The sequence below is a fragment of the Nyctereutes procyonoides genome, unplaced genomic scaffold (assembly GCF_905146905.1).
Source record: "Nyctereutes procyonoides isolate TBG_1078 unplaced genomic scaffold, NYPRO_anot_genome, whole genome shotgun sequence".
NCBI classification, from domain to species: Eukaryota; Metazoa; Chordata; class Mammalia; order Carnivora; family Canidae; genus Nyctereutes; species Nyctereutes procyonoides.
The window spans coordinates 26,584,287-26,605,867 of NW_026575120.1; the positions used below are offsets into that span (position 1 = coordinate 26,584,287).

General features: G+C 48.6%; 1 protein-coding gene across 1 annotated transcript; it reads right to left on the reverse strand.

The window, feature by feature from the left end:
* Window positions 1-1,909: 1,909 nt before the first annotated feature.
* GIMAP8 (GTPase, IMAP family member 8) lies at window positions 1,910-20,528 on the reverse strand. Its single transcript, XM_055335476.1, has 5 exons — window positions 20,415-20,528; window positions 12,658-13,318; window positions 8,807-8,852; window positions 6,103-6,729; window positions 1,910-3,932 (listed from the first exon to the last, which is right to left on the reverse strand). Exons 1-5 carry the CDS (start codon window positions 20,447-20,449, stop codon window positions 3,247-3,249), a joined length of 2,055 nt encoding a protein of 684 aa, XP_055191451.1. The 5' UTR covers window positions 20,450-20,528; the 3' UTR covers window positions 1,910-3,246.
* Window positions 20,529-21,581: the final 1,053 nt, after the last annotated feature.

Consider the following 21,581-nt stretch of genomic DNA (forward strand, 5'->3'; position numbering starts at 1 on the left):
GAGAGAGAGAGAGAGAGGCAGAAGATAGAGAGAGAAACAGGCACTATGCAGAGAGCCTGACATGGGACTCAATCCAGGGTCTCCAGGATCACGCCCTGGGCTGCAGGCGGCACTAAACCGCTACGCCACCGGGGCTGAAGGGCGTTCAACTCTTAATCTCGAGGTCGTGAGTTCAAGCCCTATATTGGGTATAGAGATTACTTAAGAATAAAATCTTTAAAATAAAAAGAAAAGAAATTAGAAAGAGAACTATCATATGATCCACCAATTCCACTTCTAGGTATATATCCAAAGAAAATGAAATCAGGGATCCCTGGGTGGCGCAGCGGTTTGGCGCCTGCCTTTGGCCCAGGGCGCGATCCTGGAGACCCGGGATCGAATCGCACGTCGGGCTCCTGGTGCATGGAGCCTGCTTCTCCCTCTGCCTGTGTCTCTGCCTCTCTCTCTCTCTTTCTCTCTCTCTCTCTCTCTCTCTCTCTGACTATCATAAATAAATAAAAATTAAAAAAAAAGAAAGAAACAAGATCTTGAAGGCTGTCTGCACCCCCATGTTCAGTGCAACATTATTCACAATATCCAAGACATGAAAACAATCTCAGGGTCTGTCAACAGATGAAGGGATGAAGAATAGTATATATAGGCAGTGGAATATTCTTCAGCCATAAAAAAAAAAAAACAAGGAAATCATGCTGTCACAGCATGAGGCATATCTTGAGGGCACTATGCTCAGTGAAATAAGTCAGGCAGAGTAAGACAAATACTCCATGATCTCGCTTACTAAAAAAGTCTAACTCGTAGAAACAGAGAATAAGATGATGGTGGTTGGGGGCTGGCTGGGGGGTGGGGAGATGGGAGATATTAGCCCATGGATGAAAACACCCAGCTATAAGATGAGTAACTTCTGGGGATCTGATGTACATCACTTAAAAAAGAAAAGGAAGGAAAATTCCACTTTGCTCCAAGGAGGGCAGTAAGCTGGCAGCCACCAGCTGCAACGCTTTCAGGACCCACCTCAGCTTTTGGGCCCAAACCATGCCCTTTCCTGGCAGCCCCCAGCCAAGGGCTGAGCACAGTGGAGGCACCAGTGTCTGCCCAATGCAGGACATCATCACTACGCATCAGTCCTTGCCCTTGAACTCTCTGTTCAGATGGCGTTGGCTTGTCAGTTGTGCAGCTCCCTGTACACAAGCAGCATCTCCCCACTTTCCTTTGGCAAGTGTCAGATCTGCACTGCAGTGTGAAAGTTCTCTCAGCCCAATTCTGCTATTTCTTTAGTCTTTAAACAGCCACTGCTAAAAAAATAAATAAATAAATAAATAAATAAATAAATAAATAAATAAATAAACAGCCACTACTTCATCCCCTGCCCCCAGGAAATCTCTTGCACCCCTAACTCCCAGCGCATGCCTCTCTGAGGAACAGACGTGGTAGTATTATCACGCCCCTCAAGCATGGTCCTACAGGAAAGTGGAGATGGACGTTAGGTCCTACCTGGGAAAAGATGCCATGTTGCTTAGCCCACACATCCCCCATCTTGTGCAGCTCCCAATGCCACCTGCTACACCACGGGTAGCACACTGGGCTTTGTGCCTGCCTTCAAACAGAAGGGAAGCTCTCGGAAGAGAGACAAAATGCCTTCTAGACTTCATTCCTCCCCTGCTCCCAGTTCTAATTTATTTGTCCTTGCTGTAGTGAAATGCCCAGAGTGGGGGATTCCTGGGCTGGCAGAGGCCATAGTAAGAAAATGGCTGTCACCCACTCTGAAGGTCTTCATGGACCAAAGCTGCAAAAACCTCACCAGAGTCAAAGTGTCTAAACACCTGCATTGCCTCTCCGTGGAGGCGTGCTCCTCCCCCAAGCCAGAAAGACAGAAATCAGGAGGATGTGAATTTATAAAATAATTCACCTTTATTATTTCACTCAACTTGAATATATGTATACACACATGTTCCAGAATCTGTCATATTTAGAGTTACATAGAGTACAACACGATTAATGGGGACAGTCTGTGCTCTGATAAATAGGTTAAACTTGAAGGCAACTGATACTTTCAAAAAACAAAAGCGGATGAAATAGATCCTGTCCTCAACACATACATGAAATGGTTAATGTTGAGAACATCCAACCACACCTACCTGGGAGAAGACCCCATAGTTCTCATCTCATCTATGGCCTGCACCAGGCAGCCCTCAACATAATCTGCTCAGCCACTGCAGAGCACCACCAGCCTGGAACCAAAAAGTGACCGGAAGTGCAGAGGCCACACACCTCCGAGGCTAGAGCGTGGATGTCACACCGGCCTCAGAGTGCCTCCCCCTTGACTTCCTGATGTGAGATACAGTGTGCTCCTACGGGGTTCAAGACATTATCACTTGAGTTCTCTGAGCTTTACCCTAATTCCTAACCCTCGGGGATGAAAAAAAGAGGAATGTGCAAAGGAGTCTTGAATGAACTTTTCTAGAGGCAACCTAGAATTCTATCTAGAATGCTGGAACTTGGCGAGATTGTCTAATCTCGACAACTTGACTGTGTCTAGGAATTTTGTTCTTCTCTATTTCAGCGCAATGGTTAGCAATAAAATACTTTGAAACCGCCCAGACTCGTGTTCCTTTCCTAAGGGACGAGGAAGCGGAGTAGACTGGGTCCCACCTTCCATTCAGGTTGGAATGAAGACAACACTGACGAATATCCACCACCCACCCCACCCCACCCCCGTGAGGAAAGGACCATTCTAGATCTGAGTCCTGCCCCAGGGGGTAACAAGGTACCTCAGGTCGCCAGCAGGCCTAGCCCCCTAGAGGCCCACACAAGTCCAGCTTCTCCACTTTCCCAAGCCAGGCATTGGCTGGACATTGCTCGCTGCTCCTGTATCTGGATCCCCCGGTCCTTCCTTGTGTATTTCTCCCTATTTGACCCTAGGCTGGCCTTGGCCTCAGTCACAGTGTGTGTCCTGACTCCAATGTATGTACACGGGTGACGTGATTCATGTGACTTAATTCTGATCCTCAAAGCCATGCAATCTCTGAAGCCTCTTTCTAGATTTCCCTGCCTCGCCTCATTTCTTCTTTCTCCTTAATGAGCCCTGGCCCAGCCTGAGGATTCATTTACTTACACAGTGCTGGGAGATCTGTAGTGTCTTCCCAGCCCCCAAAGTCAAGGACCTTCCTCCCATCCCACCAGTCCCACCCTGCCCCGTCCCCAACTGAGGGTGTCTAACTTACAGAGCCTCCCAAGCAAGTCGGGTATCTACAGTAAAATTTCTTTTAAATTCTTTAGTAAATGTTTGGGCTGGTGCTTGTCCTGGACATTTTTAATGGTTTTGCTAATGTTCTCCCACTTCTGGGGGTACCCATGCCCCCCATGTCTCTCTATCAGCTGATTGGCCATTGTCAGAAGAACTGCTGCCTGGTCTTCCCTGGCTTGGCCAGTTTCTTTGTTATTAAAAGCACAAATTCGCCCCCCACACCTTTTGATTATGTTCTGAAGGGTTCTGTTTTCTGCGTTCTTGATGTAATCTGCAATGTCCACCTCCAGGTCTTCCTTCCGAGTGAACAGCACAATCGTGTACTTCAAAACTTCCTCTCCAAAGATGGTTTCTAATTCCTTCACGGCCCTCTTGTCCTCCTGAGTGAACCAGCCCAGCTGGAACACCAGGACCAGGATCTTGTTCCCTTCTTTACAGCAGGACCAGCAGCGTCTGACTTCCTCCTCTAGCTGGGACGGACCCCCCTCCGCACTGGCCATCAGGCACAGTGAGGGCATGTCCACCACCACGACCTCCTGCTGGCCCCACAGCCTCCTGCTGCTCTGGCACGTCTTGGTGACTGGCTGCGCTCGGAACTGGGAAAGGAAGTCGGGCCTGCCGAGGATGGTGTTGCCCGTGGCGCTCTTCCCAGGGCCGCTCTTCCCCACCAGGACAAGACTCAGGGGCTCTGTCAAAAAGAAAGCAGGAAAGATCTGTGGCCATGGGCTGATGACGTGGGTGCAGCTTTCAAAGTGACGCCAGATGTCACAGCCAAGGATGCACAGGGAACATCACGGCCACCCCCTCACCCGGCAGCTCTCGCCCCAAGCACGGTTCCAGGTGTGCGCTCTGTGACCGGAAGCATGACGTGGACAGCCATCTCTGCCCAGTGCTCATCCACGTCCCTATCCCTGAATTTGCTTCCTGCCTTCTGGTAACTTCTCTGACTCCCTGGCACCCTGTGAGTGCCACCGCTTTTATTACCTGTTGCTACTCAGCTGCGTCTAGCCTCCACATCTCATCTCTTGGTCTCCTGTTCCTGCTGCAATGATGACTTCCTGTTGCCAACTAGTGCTAACTGCAGCAAAGTCTCCTTGATGGTTTAAAAAAATTATTCCCGGGATCCCTGGGTGGCGCAGCGGTTTGGCGCCTGCCTTTGGCCCAGGGCGCGATCCTGGAGACCCGGGATCGAATCCCACATCGGGCTCCCGGTGCATGGAGCCTGCTTCTCCCTCCGCCTGTGTCTCTGCCTCTCTCTCTCTCACTGTGTGCCTATCATAAATAAATAAATAAATAAATAAATAAATAAATAAATAAATAAATTATTCCATAGAACTGACTTTTTATGAAAAAGCAACTGCATAAATCACTGACAGACTACTAGTTCCTTCATTTGGATCACCAAAAATTCATTTCTCATTAAAACCCATTAATCTGAACTGTGCCTTTCAACTAATGAGTTACTATTTCATGGTTATAGTAAAGGACCCACACTCACACTGTTTTGTGTGGCGATGATGGAGAATAGATGTCCCTATAAATGGAATGGCAGAGACAGACACCTCACAATGCATGTTAGTGGGGGCTCCTTAGGACTTTGCACTTGTACTGTAGTCTCTCTCTTCCACTCTGGCTTTTTTCGCCTGTTACCAATATCCATCTTAAAATGAAGATGGAGGAAAGTTCTGTGCTTTCCTGTGCCCTTCCTTCCAGGGAAAATTATTGAATTGCTTATCCTGAACTCACAATCCTATAGTTATGCTTAAAGGATGAAAAATAGATTAATCTTCCAACTCTCTCATATCCGTCACAGATTTCAGGCCCTGCTTCCACACCCTCAGAGGGGATGGTTCTCAAGGACCTCTGTGATCTGCTCTATAAGCCCCATCCCACATTGTGTAGAGGCGTGAACCCTCCATTTCCATCATGGCCACTCCCTCAGCCTCCCTCATGAGTGGCATGCTTAGTCCTCCTTCCTTGCTTCCGATTGCTGGAGGACTCCGCAATGTCTTCCAGCTTTCTGACAGCCACCCAAACCCTGCCCATTCTCCAAATCCCATTTCAAATCGGGCCTTCTCCACACGGCCTCTCCTAACCTCCCTGCCTGTCCATACTTCTGTAGGAAGCTCCCCAGCACTTGGCCCTCCATGACGGATGTGAAAGGGATCATAAAAAGATACACTCCTTTGAGTCTGTGTTCTTCTCAGATGAGGGCATTTGAAGTGAAGACAAATGGGTGAGTCATGCTGTCCTGGATGAATCTCAGCTCAGGGCAATAGTGCATGTAGCACCGAGTGCATGGGGCCCTCTGCTAAAGCAGCAGGTAGTGTGGCTGGGATAAGAAACCCACCTAGTGCCACATGAGGCCTACCTATCATGAACATTTGGGCTCCCAGTCCTCATCCTCTTTTCTCCAAAATAGCCTCCCCTCTCCAAAGAGAGAAAAGAATCAAGAAATCGAGAGAGAGAGAGAGAGAGAGAGAGAGAGAGAGAGAGAGAAAGTTAGAGTGGGCTTGAGAGAAAAAGCAAACCAGAGGTCCAGAACCATCTCATCAGCGGTGCTGAGACCTTAGCCCCAGGCAACAGATACACTGCGGAGAAAGTGAGAGATTAGAAAGAGCCAAACTCCTTCCCTCAAGACCTGCACCATCCGGTTGGGAAAGTGGGATAAAAATCAGAAAAGAATTAAAGACTGGGTCTGGACAGTGTGTGTGGAAAGGCACAGAACTTTAGTAACACTAGAGAAAGAGAAAAGTTAGCAGATTGAGTCTCTCCTTTCTATCATCCCTACGCCCTTCTTATATGTTTCATAACTGGTTTCTAAAAGCATCTAGAAAAGGTTTTTAGATGCTGTGTACCTTCCTCTCTGAAAGTGCAGGGCCTGTCCCCGTGCTGCTGCACCAGGCTCACGACTGTTTGCAGGAGCTCCTCTGCCTGGTGCTGCTCCTCTTCTCTTGTCACCCTGTAATTGAAGACGCAGTACCGGTCTTTGCACTTCTTGATGAGCTTGCAGAGAGCTGTATTTCTGCTTTTCAAGAACATCTCTAGATCCTGATCCCCCAGGTCTTCTTTCCTGGTGAAGAGAATGATCAGGTACTCCACGAATTTGTCTCCAAAACTGGCTTGGAGGGTGTCCAGTACCACCTCATCTTTCTTGGAGAAAGAGCCCAGCGGGGTCACCAGCAGGAAGGCGTGGGGGCCCCCAAAGACGTGTCTCCGGAGCTCAGCCTTAATATCCTTTGAAGATGAGATGTCTGGAGTATCAATGATCACAACTCTTCTCTCTCTCCAGATTCTGCACTCCAACACAAACCTCCGGGTGACTGACTCTTCACTGAATTTGGTCTCGAAGACTCGCTTCCCCAGAAGGCTATTCCCAGCTGCGCTTTTCCCGGCTCCACGCTTCCCCACAAGCAGGACCTTCAGTTCGTGAATCCCAGGGTTGGGCTCATATCCTGTGGCCTGACGCTGCGACTCCCCTCCCCCTGTGGGACAAAAGGGCAGATTCAGAGTCTCTTCTTGCAACTGAATACAGAGATGTGGACAGGTTTTTGCTTTCTCATCCTTGCCAGTTTTTCTAGGCAATGCCAATGGTGCTCTGAGCAGTAGGACTCTAGTCCCGGTCAGAAGCTGCCCATCGTTATAAAACCCACAAAAGGGGCCGTGAATAAATGAAGAGATATGTTAAAAGCTCAAGATTTCCCAGAAACATGAAAATGTTAAACTTGGCCTTTAGTGGTCTTGCTCCTTAGATTTCCTTTCATTTTGCTACCAAAGGTGACTGCCTGGGGTATGAAGTCCATGGGCTAAAGCAGGACAAGGGAGAATCTGAGCTTAAAATGCCCCTTGGGGAAAAAAAATCAATGAATAAAATTTTTTAAAATGCCCCTTGGTAGCATATTTATGAAATTCTATACTACACAGAAATTAAAAAAAAAAAGAATGAATGAACCATTGATACACAACATGCATGGATCTTCAAAACATGTTAAATGAAAGAAGCCAGACACAAAACCACATGCTATCCAGTTCCACTCTGTGAAGTTCAAGAAAGGGCAGAATTAATCTATGTTGCTGGGAGTCTGGATTCAGTTCTCTTTGCGGAGAGGCAGCAGAAACTTGTGAAGTGGTAGAAATGCTCCAGATCTTTATCTACGTGGTGGTCATGTATGTGTAGATAGGTAAAAGGTCACTGAGCTATACACTTAAGATTTGTGTATTTTACTTTATGATAATTGTACCTCAATAAATTACTGTAGAAACCTGTGCACAAAACTGTCTCTGTACACATGCCCTGTCCCCACCACTTCTCCTTGATCCAAGTTCAGCACCAAACCTACACACCGAGCAAATGGCAGAGTCAGCCACTACAGGAAATATTCAGAGTCTGAGGCACCCTGGGTGCTATAGGTGTGGATTGTCCCTGGGCGTCTGAGCCAAAGGTCTGGGAGGTGGAATGAATATGGCGTTTAAAGAAGCCACTGAAATGCTAGTGACAGAATGTCCTTGTTATGTTGTCTTGGGAAAGTTCCTAATTTCTCCAAAATCACCTCACACAAGTCTGTATCCTATAAAAACTCCCTTCCAATGCCCTCATTCTGAGACACTCCATGACTCCCCATGGCATGCTATTTCCTCATGACCATGAAGAATCATTTGGGGACAGGATAGGGAAGTTCCTGGAGGTCTTGGCTGAAAGGCATCAATAGAATTTTAAACCCCTACTTCTGCCTGAGTTCACATATTTCTGCTAAGTTTACTCATCTATAAATGAGAATAATGATAATACCACCCTCTTCAGAGTGCTGTTAAGAGGAATAAATGTATGTGGTTATTATGAGAATTATGTTATATGCTATGAAGATTGAATTATTTATATATTTTTCCAGTACATAATATCAATTGCAATTATCATTAAAATTGAGATTATTATTATTATTACTATTATTATTATTTGGGGGAGTTCTATGAGAACAGAGATCTCATCTATCTTACTCACTGCTGAATATTTGGTTCTTGCACAGAGCTGGCCCAGAAATAACCTGAAAGTCCTTGGTAAAGGGATGGTTGAATTAGTCATATATGCTCTTACTATGGACAAAATCACACATGTGAAACAGAATGAGGTGGTCTATAGGTATTGACATGAGCAGCGTGCAGGATGCAGCATTCACAGCAATCATTACACTGACACTGAGCTCCATCATTGAATTCTAAGGACGAGTTTTATCCACAAAGGTGATTTCTGCTTTCCCAGTAGGAGTCAACGTTATATAGTCCTGGATCCAGAGCCAGGAAGACAAGACTGATCTAGAAAGAAGCCATGAAAGGGAAGCCCACCTCCATAACATTTCAGAGAAGGCCAGGGACACCCACACCTTGTCCAGAACCTACTCCCAGGTGTTAGGAGTCCCCTGGGGGACAGGGTGTGGACAAGAACCTGAGCCAGGCCTCCAGAGTGCATCTTTGATTCTACTTATCTAATTTCCCCACTACATTTTGATGCATGATGCATTCAAAAGAATGTGAATGCGAACTTAACGTTTTTCAGGATCATCTTACCATGTGGCTTATCCTCCTTCTGAGACGCGGCTCCATTCACGCTATCCTAGAAAATAAAGGGGGAAAAAAAGAAAAGAAAAGAAAGGGGAAATATTGCACAAAATCTCATCTTTTCACAAAATAAAGAAATGGAGACACAAGTATGTAATCCAGAGGAATCGGCTGATTAGAATGTGGTCAAATCAAGGCCACGGTCATGTTCCCTGTTGGCTTTTGTAGAACTGTCCGTAATGACGATTGATCTTGAGACCTCACTGCTGCCACCACAACAGGCTTCCCTGAAGTATGAAGATGGGTCTTATTCTCACTCAGAGGAGCCCCACAAATGCCATCTAATTAAGGCATTGAGACTGAAGCTCTAACTTTCCTTCTCCCCGATCCCCCAGCAGTTCCTTCTAAAGTCTTGCAGGGTTTCTGCTGTTCACATAGAAAATCCAGAGGCTTAAGAAGTGCTACTGGACTTCCTGGAGGAAGAAACTAACCCATTGATGTCTGGGATATTCATCTCAGGGACCAGGGAAAGGGAGGAGATTGGAAATGAAGCTCCCACACATCTCCCCACACTGTACCCCGAGTATAGAGACGATGCTTCTTCTGACATAAAAACCAGGAAAATTTGGGACTTTCTCCCACTCAGGTGGGCAAACAGAGACAATGGAGGATGGAAAACCAAACACACAATTGGTATTCCCTTTGCCTGCCTGGGGAAGCATTCTCGCTCCCAAAATTTAAAACTGTCATGGACTCAAAAGAGAAGGTAAAAATGATACAAAATCCTGATGCACCTGCTACTCTTAGAAGATTCCAATACTTTATTTTAATCCTATTTTTGTTAAATCTCCATCCCAGCCAAGGAAATGTTCCTTCTGCTTTCTTACCTGGCCTTATTCCAAACCGTGGCTACCTCCAACCATCTCTCCCTGGGTCCTCTCCATTCAGCTCTATCAGACTTCTTTCATCCTACCTGGCACAACTCAAACTCTTTCATGTGTTTCAAATGCAAAAGATTGTCCCAATGCAAATGCTTACGATCTAAAAATTAATAATTTTAAATTTTCCAACCCACTGTAAAAGGAGCAGCTGCTAATTAACATATTTCCTTCTATGTTTTTCTAAGTTTATGCAAATATACACAGGCATATATGAACACACAGGGAGACTTGCTAGGCATTTTGTTCTGCAATCTGCTTCATAATATGTCCTGTATAGCTGTACAAGTCAGTACATATAGATCAACCCCGTTGTTGTTGGGGTTTTTTTGTTTTTTGTTTTTTTTAGGAGATGCTGTTTGTTACACAGCATGGACAAGGAATATTCCGACTAATGTAACAATTCCTTTACTGATAGACCATCAGTTTATTTCTGGCTTTCCTATTTCAAAAGATGCCATGATAAATATCTCTATACTTACATCTTTGTACATGTGAATGTTTTATTTCTCTGTAATAGTCCTAAAAGTGGGAACCTTTTTAAAAAAAAAAAGATTTTATTTATTTATTCACAGAGACACGGGGGTGGGGGGCAGAGGCACAGGCAGAGGGAGAAGCAGGCTCCATGCAGGGAGCCCGATGTGGGACTTGATCCAGGGTCCCCAGGATCAAGCCCTGGGCTGCAGGCGGCGCTAAACCGCCGGGCCACCACCAGGGCTGCCCCTAAAAGTGGGAAGCTTGCTCAGTCTCTGGGTTGTTAGAATCCTCAATGTCTCCATGACTTAAGTGAACCTTATCTCCATCCATAATAATACTAATAACAATAATAATGGCAGCTAATGATCACTGAATGTTTACATCGCCAGTATTTGCAAGTAACTTATAGGCATTTATTTCATTTAGTCCTCACAGAATTCTCTGAGATACGTATTATTATCTCTGTTTTACAGAAGACAAAAAGAAGATCCTGTGTCAACAAAACGGATATGAGGTCCATCCCTCAGGGAGGCAACCACTGCAAGTATATTCACAGCAATCACTTGACCGGCTGGTGGCCATGTGAGGAGTGCCATTGATAGAAGGTGGGGCGTGGGGGGAAGGCCCTGAGGAAGTGAGCTCACTCTGAGGCAGATGGCTACCCCCGGTATGGGCTAGGATGGAGAGGGAAGGTGTCTAGGTGGACAAAATCACAGGTGGAAGCTCTAGAGTGGACATGAACGTAAGTCAAGGACCAAAGGAAAGGCCAGTGAGACCAATGCATAAAGAGCAAGTTAAAGGCTGAGGAACCAGCTCAGGACTGTGATTCTGAACTTAATCTAAAGATCAGCGGACAGTCACTGCAGCATTTTAAACAAGAGGGTGTTGTGTTCAGGGTATACTGCAGAGAGCTCATTCTGTCCCCCAGATCCTCTCTGCTGACATCCCTGTTGCAGACAGCCTTCAAGAGAAAGAGAGAGACAGGTGGTTATAAAGGAGAGACAGGGAGGTCAGACTCAGGAGACCAGAGAGCAACAAGTTCTCTTGAGCCTCACAGTCCTCATCCACAGAACATCAGTACACAGAGCACTTGCAACGACTCCATCCGTTCATGTTCTGGGCCTTAGCAGGTGCTCAATAAAGTGTTGCTTCCTTCTCATTTCTGTTTGGGCTTAACGCTCATCAGTTCTCAAGAATTTCACTCTGACAAAAACCGCCCCCATGCTGGATATTTGCTTGCTTTATATCCCCTGGCACTTGCATTAAGAATCCTCTCTACCAACACTGACTTACCTACCCTGAGTCAGGAACTGATTTGTGTCTTTTGCATGAGTCACTCGACCCGAAGTGTAAGCTCCTCAAAGGCAAAAGCCTGATTTTTTGTATCTCCCTTAGCTACAAATACACTTCCCATTCAAGTTTAGAAGTTAAATAAAATATCACTCTGGCTATTGTGCAGGAAATGGATTGAGGGGTAAGCCACAAGAATGAATGAGGGGAAGGGTGTGTATAAAACAGGACAGGCAAGAACAGAGGCTGGCTTGGACTGGACGGTGCAGGGAGGCATGCAGATGGAGAGAAGTGGGTGGGAGCCAGGCACAGTGACCACACAAGACTTGATGACTTGGCCATCAGTGGCCAGCCAGTAGCTGTAGCAAAGCTAACCTCTGGGCTTAGGTTTGAAGAGCATGATGAGCAGCACGACCATTTACCCACTTGAGAGGAATACAGAAGTCTTAACAGATTTCAGAGGGAAAACCAAAAGTTTGGAAGTGTGAAGCCTGAGATCCTATATGAGAGCTGAGTGGAGATGTCAAATGGATAAGGGAGCAGGATTCAGAGGAAAGGCCTGGACTGTTAATCTGGAAACAGTTAGCAATTGACAGGGTATAAAGCTGGAGGTGAAGAAATGAGGACAGTCTAGAAGTATGCCCTGAAGATGCCAACTTTTAGAGGCCATGTGAGGAGATCTCAGGAATCTCTGGAGTAGCCAGAAAGGGCAGGAGGAAGAAAACAAAAAGAGCATAGTTGGATTGAAGTCAAGGGAAGAGAGGGTCCATCTGTGTATCCAATATTGTGAGGGATAAAGTTAGGTAAGGACTTAAATGTATCCGTTTAATTTGCCAATAATGTCTAAAGTCCAAAATCCAAAGGGTAATACTCAAGGCACCCTATGGTCTGGTGCCTCATCTTTCTAGATGATGGATGAATAGCTCCTTAAACAAAGTCAATGGCCCATCACACAAGGTGACACCTCACTTACCTGTGCCCAACATCCGTCCGTGAGCTCTAGCCACAGAGATCCTTGCAGACCTTAAGAATTTCTTTGTAAAAAAAAAGATTTTATGTATTTATACATGAGAGACAGAGACATAGAGGGAGACGCAGGCTCCCTGTGGGGAGGGACCCCAGGAATTTAGGAACCCAACCTTAAGAACTTCTTACCAGGAATCCACCGCCTTGGTTTCTGAACTTCATGATATAGGGTCCTCCATTTTCACCCACCAGACGCTGCACCATGCCAAGGAGCTCCCTCACCTGGCCGACCCGCTCCTCCTCGCTCCCCTTGTTGTTCAGAGCACAGTATCGGCCTCCACAGTTTTCAACTAATTCCCTGAGGGAATCTAACCCTTCGATGTAATCTTGCACTGAGTCTCCCTCCAAATCATCCTTCCGAGTGAAGACAACAATCATGTACCTCCTGGCTTCGGCTCCAAACACCTCCTGGATGCCACAGACCACCTCTTTGTCCTCCAGCTCATAACAGCCGATGGCAATGACCAGCAGCAGGACGTGCAGGCTGGGCGCACAGAGCTCCAGGCAGCGCTCAATGTTGCGTTGCTTGTCTTCGGCCCGAGACATTGAGGAGAAAAGGTAGGGGGTGTCGATGACCACAAGTGTCCCCTCTCCTGTGGCCCTACTCTCTCTCTGGCACACTTTCGTCACCATCTGGTTACTAAATTTGGACACAAACATGGATCTGCCCAGAATAGTGTTTCCAGTGGCACTTTTTCCTACACCACTTCTCCCTAAGAGGAGAAGCCTCAGTTCTGGCCTGGAGCAGCCTGGCTCTGGCTCCCTCTCCTGACCCAGGCTCTCGTCGGTTCTGCTGGGACAGAAAAGCAACACATCAATGTTCAACTCATGCAAGAGTCAACAGAGGCTCGGCAGGAAAATGCATTCTCTTTTTTAGATTTTCCCCCAAGGATTTGGGCTACTGGCATCAACTCAGTGTAGATGGGGATAAGAGACCCTGTGTCCCAGGATCCTTTCTGTGCTCTTGTCCCTGGAATAAATCTATATTAGTAAGATGTCACACACTACTGGTTGGTTAAACACCAATCCCCTTCTCTACATTCATCACCCACTATACACCCTAGGGGAAATGTAGACACTACGAGAGACAGAACAATGAATGACCCTCACTGAGATGTCCATGTACTAATCCCTGTAATCTGGGACTACGTTACCTTACACAGTAAAGGGGTCCAGGTAGACCCAACATAATCATAAGAGGTCCTTCCAAGACAAAGGCAGGAAAATCAGGGTAAGAAAAAGGAGATGTGAGGACACAAGCAGAGGTCACAGAGTGAGACAGATTTGAAAACACTACACTGTTGGCTTTGAAAATGCAATAAGGAGCCACGACCCAAGGGGAATTCAGGCAGCTTCTGGAAGCTAGAAAAGGCAAGGAAACAGATTCTCCCACATAGCCTCCAGAAGGATCCTGCCCAGCACCCTGATTTTAGGACTCTGACCTCCAGAACTATAAAATAGTAATTAGGTGGGGTTTTAGCAACTAAGTGTATGGCAATGTGTTACAGCAGCGACCTAAACTAGTACACTCTCTCTCCCGGCTTCCTTTCAATCAGAGGTGGCCATGTGACCCAGCTCTGCCTAATGACAATTGAGGGAACATTTGCTTGGCCCTTCTTCTTTATTTGGAATTTAAATGCGGTAACTGGTGTATGTGGAGGGGGGTGTCTGGGTGACTCAGTTGGTAAAGCATCTGCCTTTGGCTCAGGTCATGATCTTGGGGTCCTGGGATCGAGCCCCACATCAGGCTACCTGCTCAGCAAGGAATCTGTTTCTCCCTCCCCCTCTCTCTCCCTCTGTGCACTCTCTCTCTCTCTCCCAATCTCTCATAAATAAATAAATAAATAAATAAATAAATAAATAAATAAATCCTTTTTTTAAAGATTTTATTTATTTATTCATGAGAGACACAAAGAGAGGCAAAGACACAGGCAGAGGGAGAAGCAGGCTCCACGCAGGGAGTCCGATATGGGACTTGATCCAGGGACTCCAGGATCACACCCTGAGCCAAAGGCAGGCGCCAAACCCCTGAGCCACCCAGGGATCCCCAATAAAATCTTTTTTAAAAATAAATGTAAGTATGGTATCTGGAACGGCAGCAGATATCACCAAGGCAATGAGGTAACCAATAAGAGAAACAAAGGCCATCGTCCACCATCATGCTAAAGGACCACAGAGCAGAGAGAAGAATCTCTGGTGAAATCACCGAGCTGCCGAAACATCCCTGCGATCACTTTCTTGTTAAGAAAGCAGCTGGTATTCTAACGAGTCAGCTGCTGCTGCTCCAAGTGTGGTTCGCAGATTAGTGATATTGCCAATAATTGAGGTCGCGTTAGAAATGCAGACTCTCGAGCTCCGCCCAGACTTCCCGAACAAAAATGTGTAATTGGACAAGTTCCGGATGATTCTCATGACCATTCAAGCTTGAGAAGCACCAGCGTAAGCCACCATCAGTTCAGGATTGGCCTTCCCAACTGAACCCGGATCCACTTGAAGGGCCAAGTTTCCCAGCGCCACATCTTTCCAAATGATTCTTTCAGGTCCCAGGTGCCCGAATTCCCCCGAGTCTCATTCCTGGATTGTCTGTTTTGTCCATGAGATGCTCACGTAGTCTTTTCCCGAACCAGAAAACTTTATTTCCTGAAGCCCAAGTGACTTAGTTTGACTCTCCTTAAAATATAACTGTAAGGGGCAGCCCCGGTGGCTCAGCAGTTTAATGCCACCTTCAGCCCGGGGTGTGATCCTGGAGACCCCGGATGGAGTCCCACATTGGGCCCCCTGCATGGAGCCTGCTTCTCCCTCTACCTGTGTCTCTGCCTCTCTCTCTCTCTCTGTCATGAATAAATAAATAATCTTTTAAAAAATCTTCATTAAAAAAATATATATAACTGTAAGTCCTCATTATGTGATCGAGCAGGTAGGTCTCAACACCTTGCTTTGGTTCAAAATCGTCGCACTACTCTTGGCTTCTTAATCCTCTGTAGGACTTTGAAAATCCGTTGTCTTCGTGTTTGGGACCTCCCGATGAAATCTAGAGTGCCACTGCACTGAATATGTAGCTCAGTTTTAGAAGAACTGGCGTCTTCAATAGTGTTGATGCTCCCTTCACTCTTTTTGTGGGTCAGCTTTAAACATGTTTAAACAGGATGGGCAATTATTTCTTTCTGACCCATAAACTAGGAGAAGTGACTATCAAATTTAAGACTGTATTGGGAGACACTTGCTGTCTTTTCATTGGTTCCTAATATTATTACTGTCTGGCTGGTGAGTGTCTGTATAAAATATTTGTCGCTGGTTGAAATTTACTTTTTAGCCCAATAAAATTTTTGTCAATGGTTAACATGGGCTTAAAAAGAATGTGTAGGGCGCCTAGGTAGTCCAGTTGGTTAAATGTCTGCTTTGACTCAGGTCATGACCCTGGGGTCCTGGGATCGAGTCCCACATCAGGCTCCCTACTCAGTGGGGACCCTACTTCTCCCTCTCCCTCTCCCTCTGCCTGCTGCTCACTTGCTCTCTCTCTCCCTGTCAAATAAATAAAATAAAATCTTAAAAAGGAACGTGTAGCCTGCAATTGGGGGTGCCTTTCCCAGTCAGGGACCCCCCCCCACTGCAGCTCTGCCACCTAAGCTCCAGTTATCCAGAAGCTCCAGCATGTCCTGGCCTGCACCACCCTCCTGTCTAACTGGAAATTCCTCCCCATTCTTCACCCATTTAGCTGAAGTGTCATCTCCACATCAAGCCTTTTGTGGTTTTTCCAGGTTGAAGCAATCATGAGCCCTTTCCTGGACTTCTGTAATAACACTGTCACTGGTCCCCCTGCTTCGTCCCTTCTAGAGTGTATTGCCCATTAACAGCCAGTGTGATCCTAACCAAGAGAGAGATACTGTCCCTCATCAGTTCAAAATCCCCCAAGGGCTTCCCACTGATTGAAAGTAACAGGTAAAGCCTTTTGCCATGCCCGACAAGACCCTACCCAATCTGGGCTCTAGCTGCCTCTCCTATCTCATCCCCCTTGCTTTGTCTGCTGTAGCCACACCAGGGTCCCTGTTGTTCCCCATTCAACCTTGGGGCTTGGTGCTGGTTGTTCTCAAACTAGAACATTCTTCCCCCAGACTCATGTGAGGCAGATTCGCTTCCTTTAGGTCTTTACCGAATTGTCCCTGTGGTACAGAAGGCCTTCTGCAGTCATCCTATAATTAAGAGCAACAGGCTCGCCTGCACCCCACCAATACTCCGGGTCCCCCCCATCCTGTTCTATTTTTCTGCCCAGCAACCACTACCACCACCACCTTTCACATTGTGCACTGACTTATTGACTTGCTTCTCACTTTCTTTTTTGTCTCCCCACCCCTGAAAGGGAAGTCTTGGGAGAAGGAGGACTTGCCCTGTTTCGCACAGCACCACATCTACAGCTTAGGAAGGCATTGGATGAGGACAGCAGCCAAAGGAAGTGAAGAGTGGAGCCCTGGGAGCCCTGGGGGCTGTGAGAAGCCCCGCTGCAAGGAATGTCATACAGGAGAGGCAGTGCACAGACTCCTCCTCCCAAAAGCCTCACCATGAAAAAAAAATGCAGGGTACTCAGGAGTGAGGTAGGGAGAAGCTTATGGGGCACAGGTGGAGGCCTGGGCTGTTCTCTCCATCTGTGTCTCTGGCTCTTCGCAGGTGCAGAAGGTGAAGCCACATCGCCTGGAACATACACCCCAGAGCTGTCACACCAGAGAAAAAGAGACTTCTTGGAAGCTGACGTCCAGTCACTGTTGGGACACTTCTAAGAGGACCTTTGTCCCCCGACATACCCATGAACGAAGAGACCCTCTCCCTAACTCTCCATCCCCTCAGTCTCCTCTCTTTTCCCCAGGACGCTGTTACTGTCTGGTACGATTTACTTTTATTTTCTCTCTTCTGCTCTTAGTATGAAACTCCTTAAAAGCAGAGACCATGCCTGTGTCCCTAAGCCCTGATATTGTGCTTGGCGTGTAGCATACGCTCCTAAGTGATGTGAAATGATCATGGGGAAGGGAGGTGAGGAAAGGAGGAAAAAGGTTTTTAGAAATGAAGAGGGACGCCCCCCCCCCCCCCCCGGGGTGACTCAGTTGCTGAAGCGTCTGCCTTTGGCTCAGGTCATGATCTTAGAGTAGCCCAGCATTCAGCTCCCTGCTCAGTGGGGAGCCTGCTTTTCCCTCGCCCTCTGCCTCTCCTCCCTGCTTGTCCACTATCTCTCCCTCTGTCAAATACATAAAATCTGTACAAAAAAAGAAAGAAGGAAGGAAGGGAGAGGTTGAAGTAATATTACTTTGAAAATAATAAAAGTGGAGGGGGCAAGATGGCAAAAGAGTAGGGTCCCCAAGTCACCTGTCCCCACCAACTTACCTAGATAACTTTCAAATTATCCTGAAAACCTACGAATTCGGCTTGAGATTTAAAGAGAGAACAGCTGGAATGCTACAGTGAGATGAGTTTGCACCTCTATCAAGGTAGGAAGATGGGAAAAAAATAAAGAAATAAAAAGGCATCCAAGGGGGAGGGGCCCCGCGAGGAGCCGGACTAAGGCCAGGGCGAGTGTCCCCAGGACAGGAGAGCCCCGTCCCGGAGGAGCAGGAGCTTCACCAGTCTTGGGGGGGGCGGGGGGTAGGCGCTCGCAGGGAGTTGGAGCAGGATCCCAGGAGGGGCTGGGATGCCCTCAGGCTGCCAGGGGCACCAACAGAGGACCTGCGCCCCGGGGAAAGTGCCCCACACCCCACTGCCGAGCTCCCTAAAGAGCCGCAGCGCCCGCCCACGGCTGGACCCGGGAGCAACTCTGAGGGGCTCGGTCGGAGGCTCCGCGTGGAGGGAGCTGTGCGGCCGGGAGCGCGATCCCAGTAGCGCCCAGGGAGCTGGGGGACACAGCCCAGGATCTGGCACTCCCCCCGGGACAGGCAGAGGCCAGAAGGACACAGGGCAGCAAGGACGCCCGAGCTGGGCAGATCAGCGCCCCCCGCCCCCGGAGCATCCAGGCCCCTGCAGACTGGGAGCTGACTCCAGGGCTCCAGAGCTGGCCACCGCCACTGTGGTTGTTCCTCCTGGGGCCTCACAGGGTAAACAACTCCCACTGAGCCTCACAGTGGCCTCACGGGATAAACAGGATAAGTAACTCCCACTGAGCCCTGCACCAGGCAGAGGGCTGAGCAGCTCCCCCAGGTGCTCACACCTAAGAATCAGCACAGCAGGCCCCTCCCCCAGAAGACCACCTAGAGGGACAGGGGAAAAGCAAGTTATTGACCAAGCAGCACTGGAAAGTTCCAGGGGAAGTCGAGGGATTTACAATATATGAAATCAGAGGATACTCCCCCTTGTTTTCTGTTTGCTTCCCCCCCTTTTTTCTTTTTTTCATCTTTTTTTTTTTCTTTTTTACTCTTCTCTTTTTTTCTCCTTTTTCCAGTACAACTTGTTTTTGGCCACTCTGCACTGAGCAAAATGACTAGAAGGAAAAACTCACCTCAAAAGAAAGAATCAGAAACAGTCCTCTCTCCCACAGAGTTACAAAATTTGTATTACAATTCAATGTCAGAAAGCCAATTCGAAGCACTATTATAAAGCTACTGGTGACTCTAGAAGAAATCATAAAGGATTCAAGCGACTTCATGACTGCAGAATTTACATCTAATCAGGCAGAAAATTGAAAATAATAAAAGTGAACTAACTTTATATTGTATCCCATTCAGTGAAGTGGTATGTTTTTTGTGCATTAATTTCTTTTAAATAAGAAAAAAAAAGATACTAGTGGGTGAGCAGCTGAAAGAAGCAGACACCTCCAGCAGATCTGAAAAAGAAAGGAATTTATTTCCCACCTAAGCTCCACTGTTTTACATGATTGGTCACCGCAGTGACTAAATTGGTCTGCTGAACTCCTACCTAGGAGGGGGCATATTCAATCAGGACACCCCCCCCACCCCCCCACCCCACCCCCACCCCCGCCACCGTCAGGCTCTTCCCCTTCTCCCTGTGGACAATTGCCAACCTGTGGGATTTTCTCCCCCGCATATAAGAACTCTTTTAAGGGGGCACTTGGATGGCTCAGTTGGTTAGGTCACGCATGTGCCTTTGGCTGGGCTGGGCTCGTTGTTGTCCCGGAGCCCCGGAATCCTGGGATCCAGTCCCCCATGGGGCGCCTGCTCAGCAGGGAGTCTGCTTCTCCCTCTCTCTCTGGACCTCCCTGCTTGTGCTCTTTCTCTTTTTCATATAAGTTTAAAAGAAAAAGAAAAACACTTTTAAGGATAAAAAGGAGCCCAAAACCCCCCTCCCTCCCTCTCTCCTTTATCCACATCCCCTCTCGGCACCCCCCAGACGGCTCTGGAGACCCCAGCAGGTTAACAAAGAGGGAAAAAGTTCTCTCCAGAACTCTCCTGAAACTCTCCAGCAGCCTGCCCTTCTCAGGATCTAGCCCAAAGGTACGTGGCTTCTGCCATCCAAGCAAAGCTCCGATGGTGTGGAGGTCTGTCCCACATCAAGGGGCAGTTCACCCCACAAAAAAAGATGGCCAGGGAAGCTTCCAGAACCCAGCCTGGGGAGGACTCAGCCCCAGCGCAGCAGGTCAGTCAACAGGAGGAGGAGAAAGAGTTCAAAGGTGAGAAGCCCGGGAGGTTTAAGTGTAGGTAAAATCAGAGTCTTGCTTTTGACAACCACTGGCGCCTTCAGTGCTCAGCTGACGGGACCCAAGAGTGCACGGGGTGGAAAACACTAGAAAAGTGAACGTGGCAGAGCGGCGTCCGAGCTGCCAGCTTTGCAGGGCGGCTGGGCAGCCTCCCGCCCTCTCCCTCACGCCCTGACCCAAGCCCCCCCTGTCCCTCAACCCCCCCCCCCAGGGCAGCCACCTGCTGCGACCCGGACCCGCGCCGGCGCGCACGCACCTGGGTTCGGTCCCCGGGCGCGTCGCAGGCTCCATGGCTCTGGGGAAGCCGCTGAGGTCCCCGCGGGCGGCGGGAGGAGCAAGCTGGGGCGGGCGGGGCGCCGCCGGACCGGGATCTTTCTGACAAACTGCTTCCGAGCAGGAAGAGGTTTCTAGAAACGGGACGTGCACCTAGGCCGTCGGCGGGGGTGGGGTGGGGTGGGGTGGGGGGCCGGGGCACCGGGTGAAGACGCCGGCGGTCGGGGTCAGCGGGGGCGGGGGTGGGGGCCTGATTCGGCCCCGCGCGGCCGCAGCCGAAGGGCAGGGGTGGGGACGCGATCGCCGAGGAGGAGGCTCGGCCTGGGGCTGCGGCGCCGCGGGGGCTGGGCCCAGGACCAGCTTCGGGAGGGTCCTCGACAGGGTTATTGTGCGGGGGGGGGGGGTCCCCGCCCCCGGGACGGACGCCGCGGCGCCTGCAGAGGCCGAGCCGGCCAGTGGCCTGTGCGGGGACGGCGCCCGGCAGGTGGTCCTTCAGGGTGACCTCCGCCACCCCTCCCCAAGTCCGCGAAGCCGGAAGGCGCTGTGTTGTGTCCCTTCTCCCACCCGCACCCCCCAGCAACGCCTCACACCCTTCCAGGGGGACCCTCCAACCTCACCGCAGAACGCGCTGCCTCCCAGGCCAACAGGTCCTTTCTAGGGCAAGTTAAGACCTTTGAAATGCTAGAGATTTCGAGCTTTCCAGTAGCTTATAAACGAAGCCCTTCTGAAAGCTTTCCACGGCAGAAGGCAGCCCAACACTGGGAAAGACTTACTTTGTCATGGGTTTGGGTTTTTTTTAAGATTTATTTATTCATTCATTCATTCATTCACTCATTCAGAGAGAGACAGAGGCAGAGACACAGGCAGAGGGAGAAGCAGGCTCCACGCAGGGAGCCCGAGCGGGACTCGATCCCGGGACTCCAGGATTGACACCCCAAGCTGCAGGCGGCGCTAAACCGCTGCGCCACCGGGGCTGCCCTTGTTACGGTTTTTAAAAGGCAACACGCACATAACATTACATAAATTTACCGTCTTGGCCATATTTAAGTGCGCGGTTCAGGAGCCTCAAATACCTTTGTTGTTGTGCAAAGAGCTCCAGAACTTTCCAGTCCTGCAACAATGAAACTCTGTGCTCATCAGCCCCCTAATT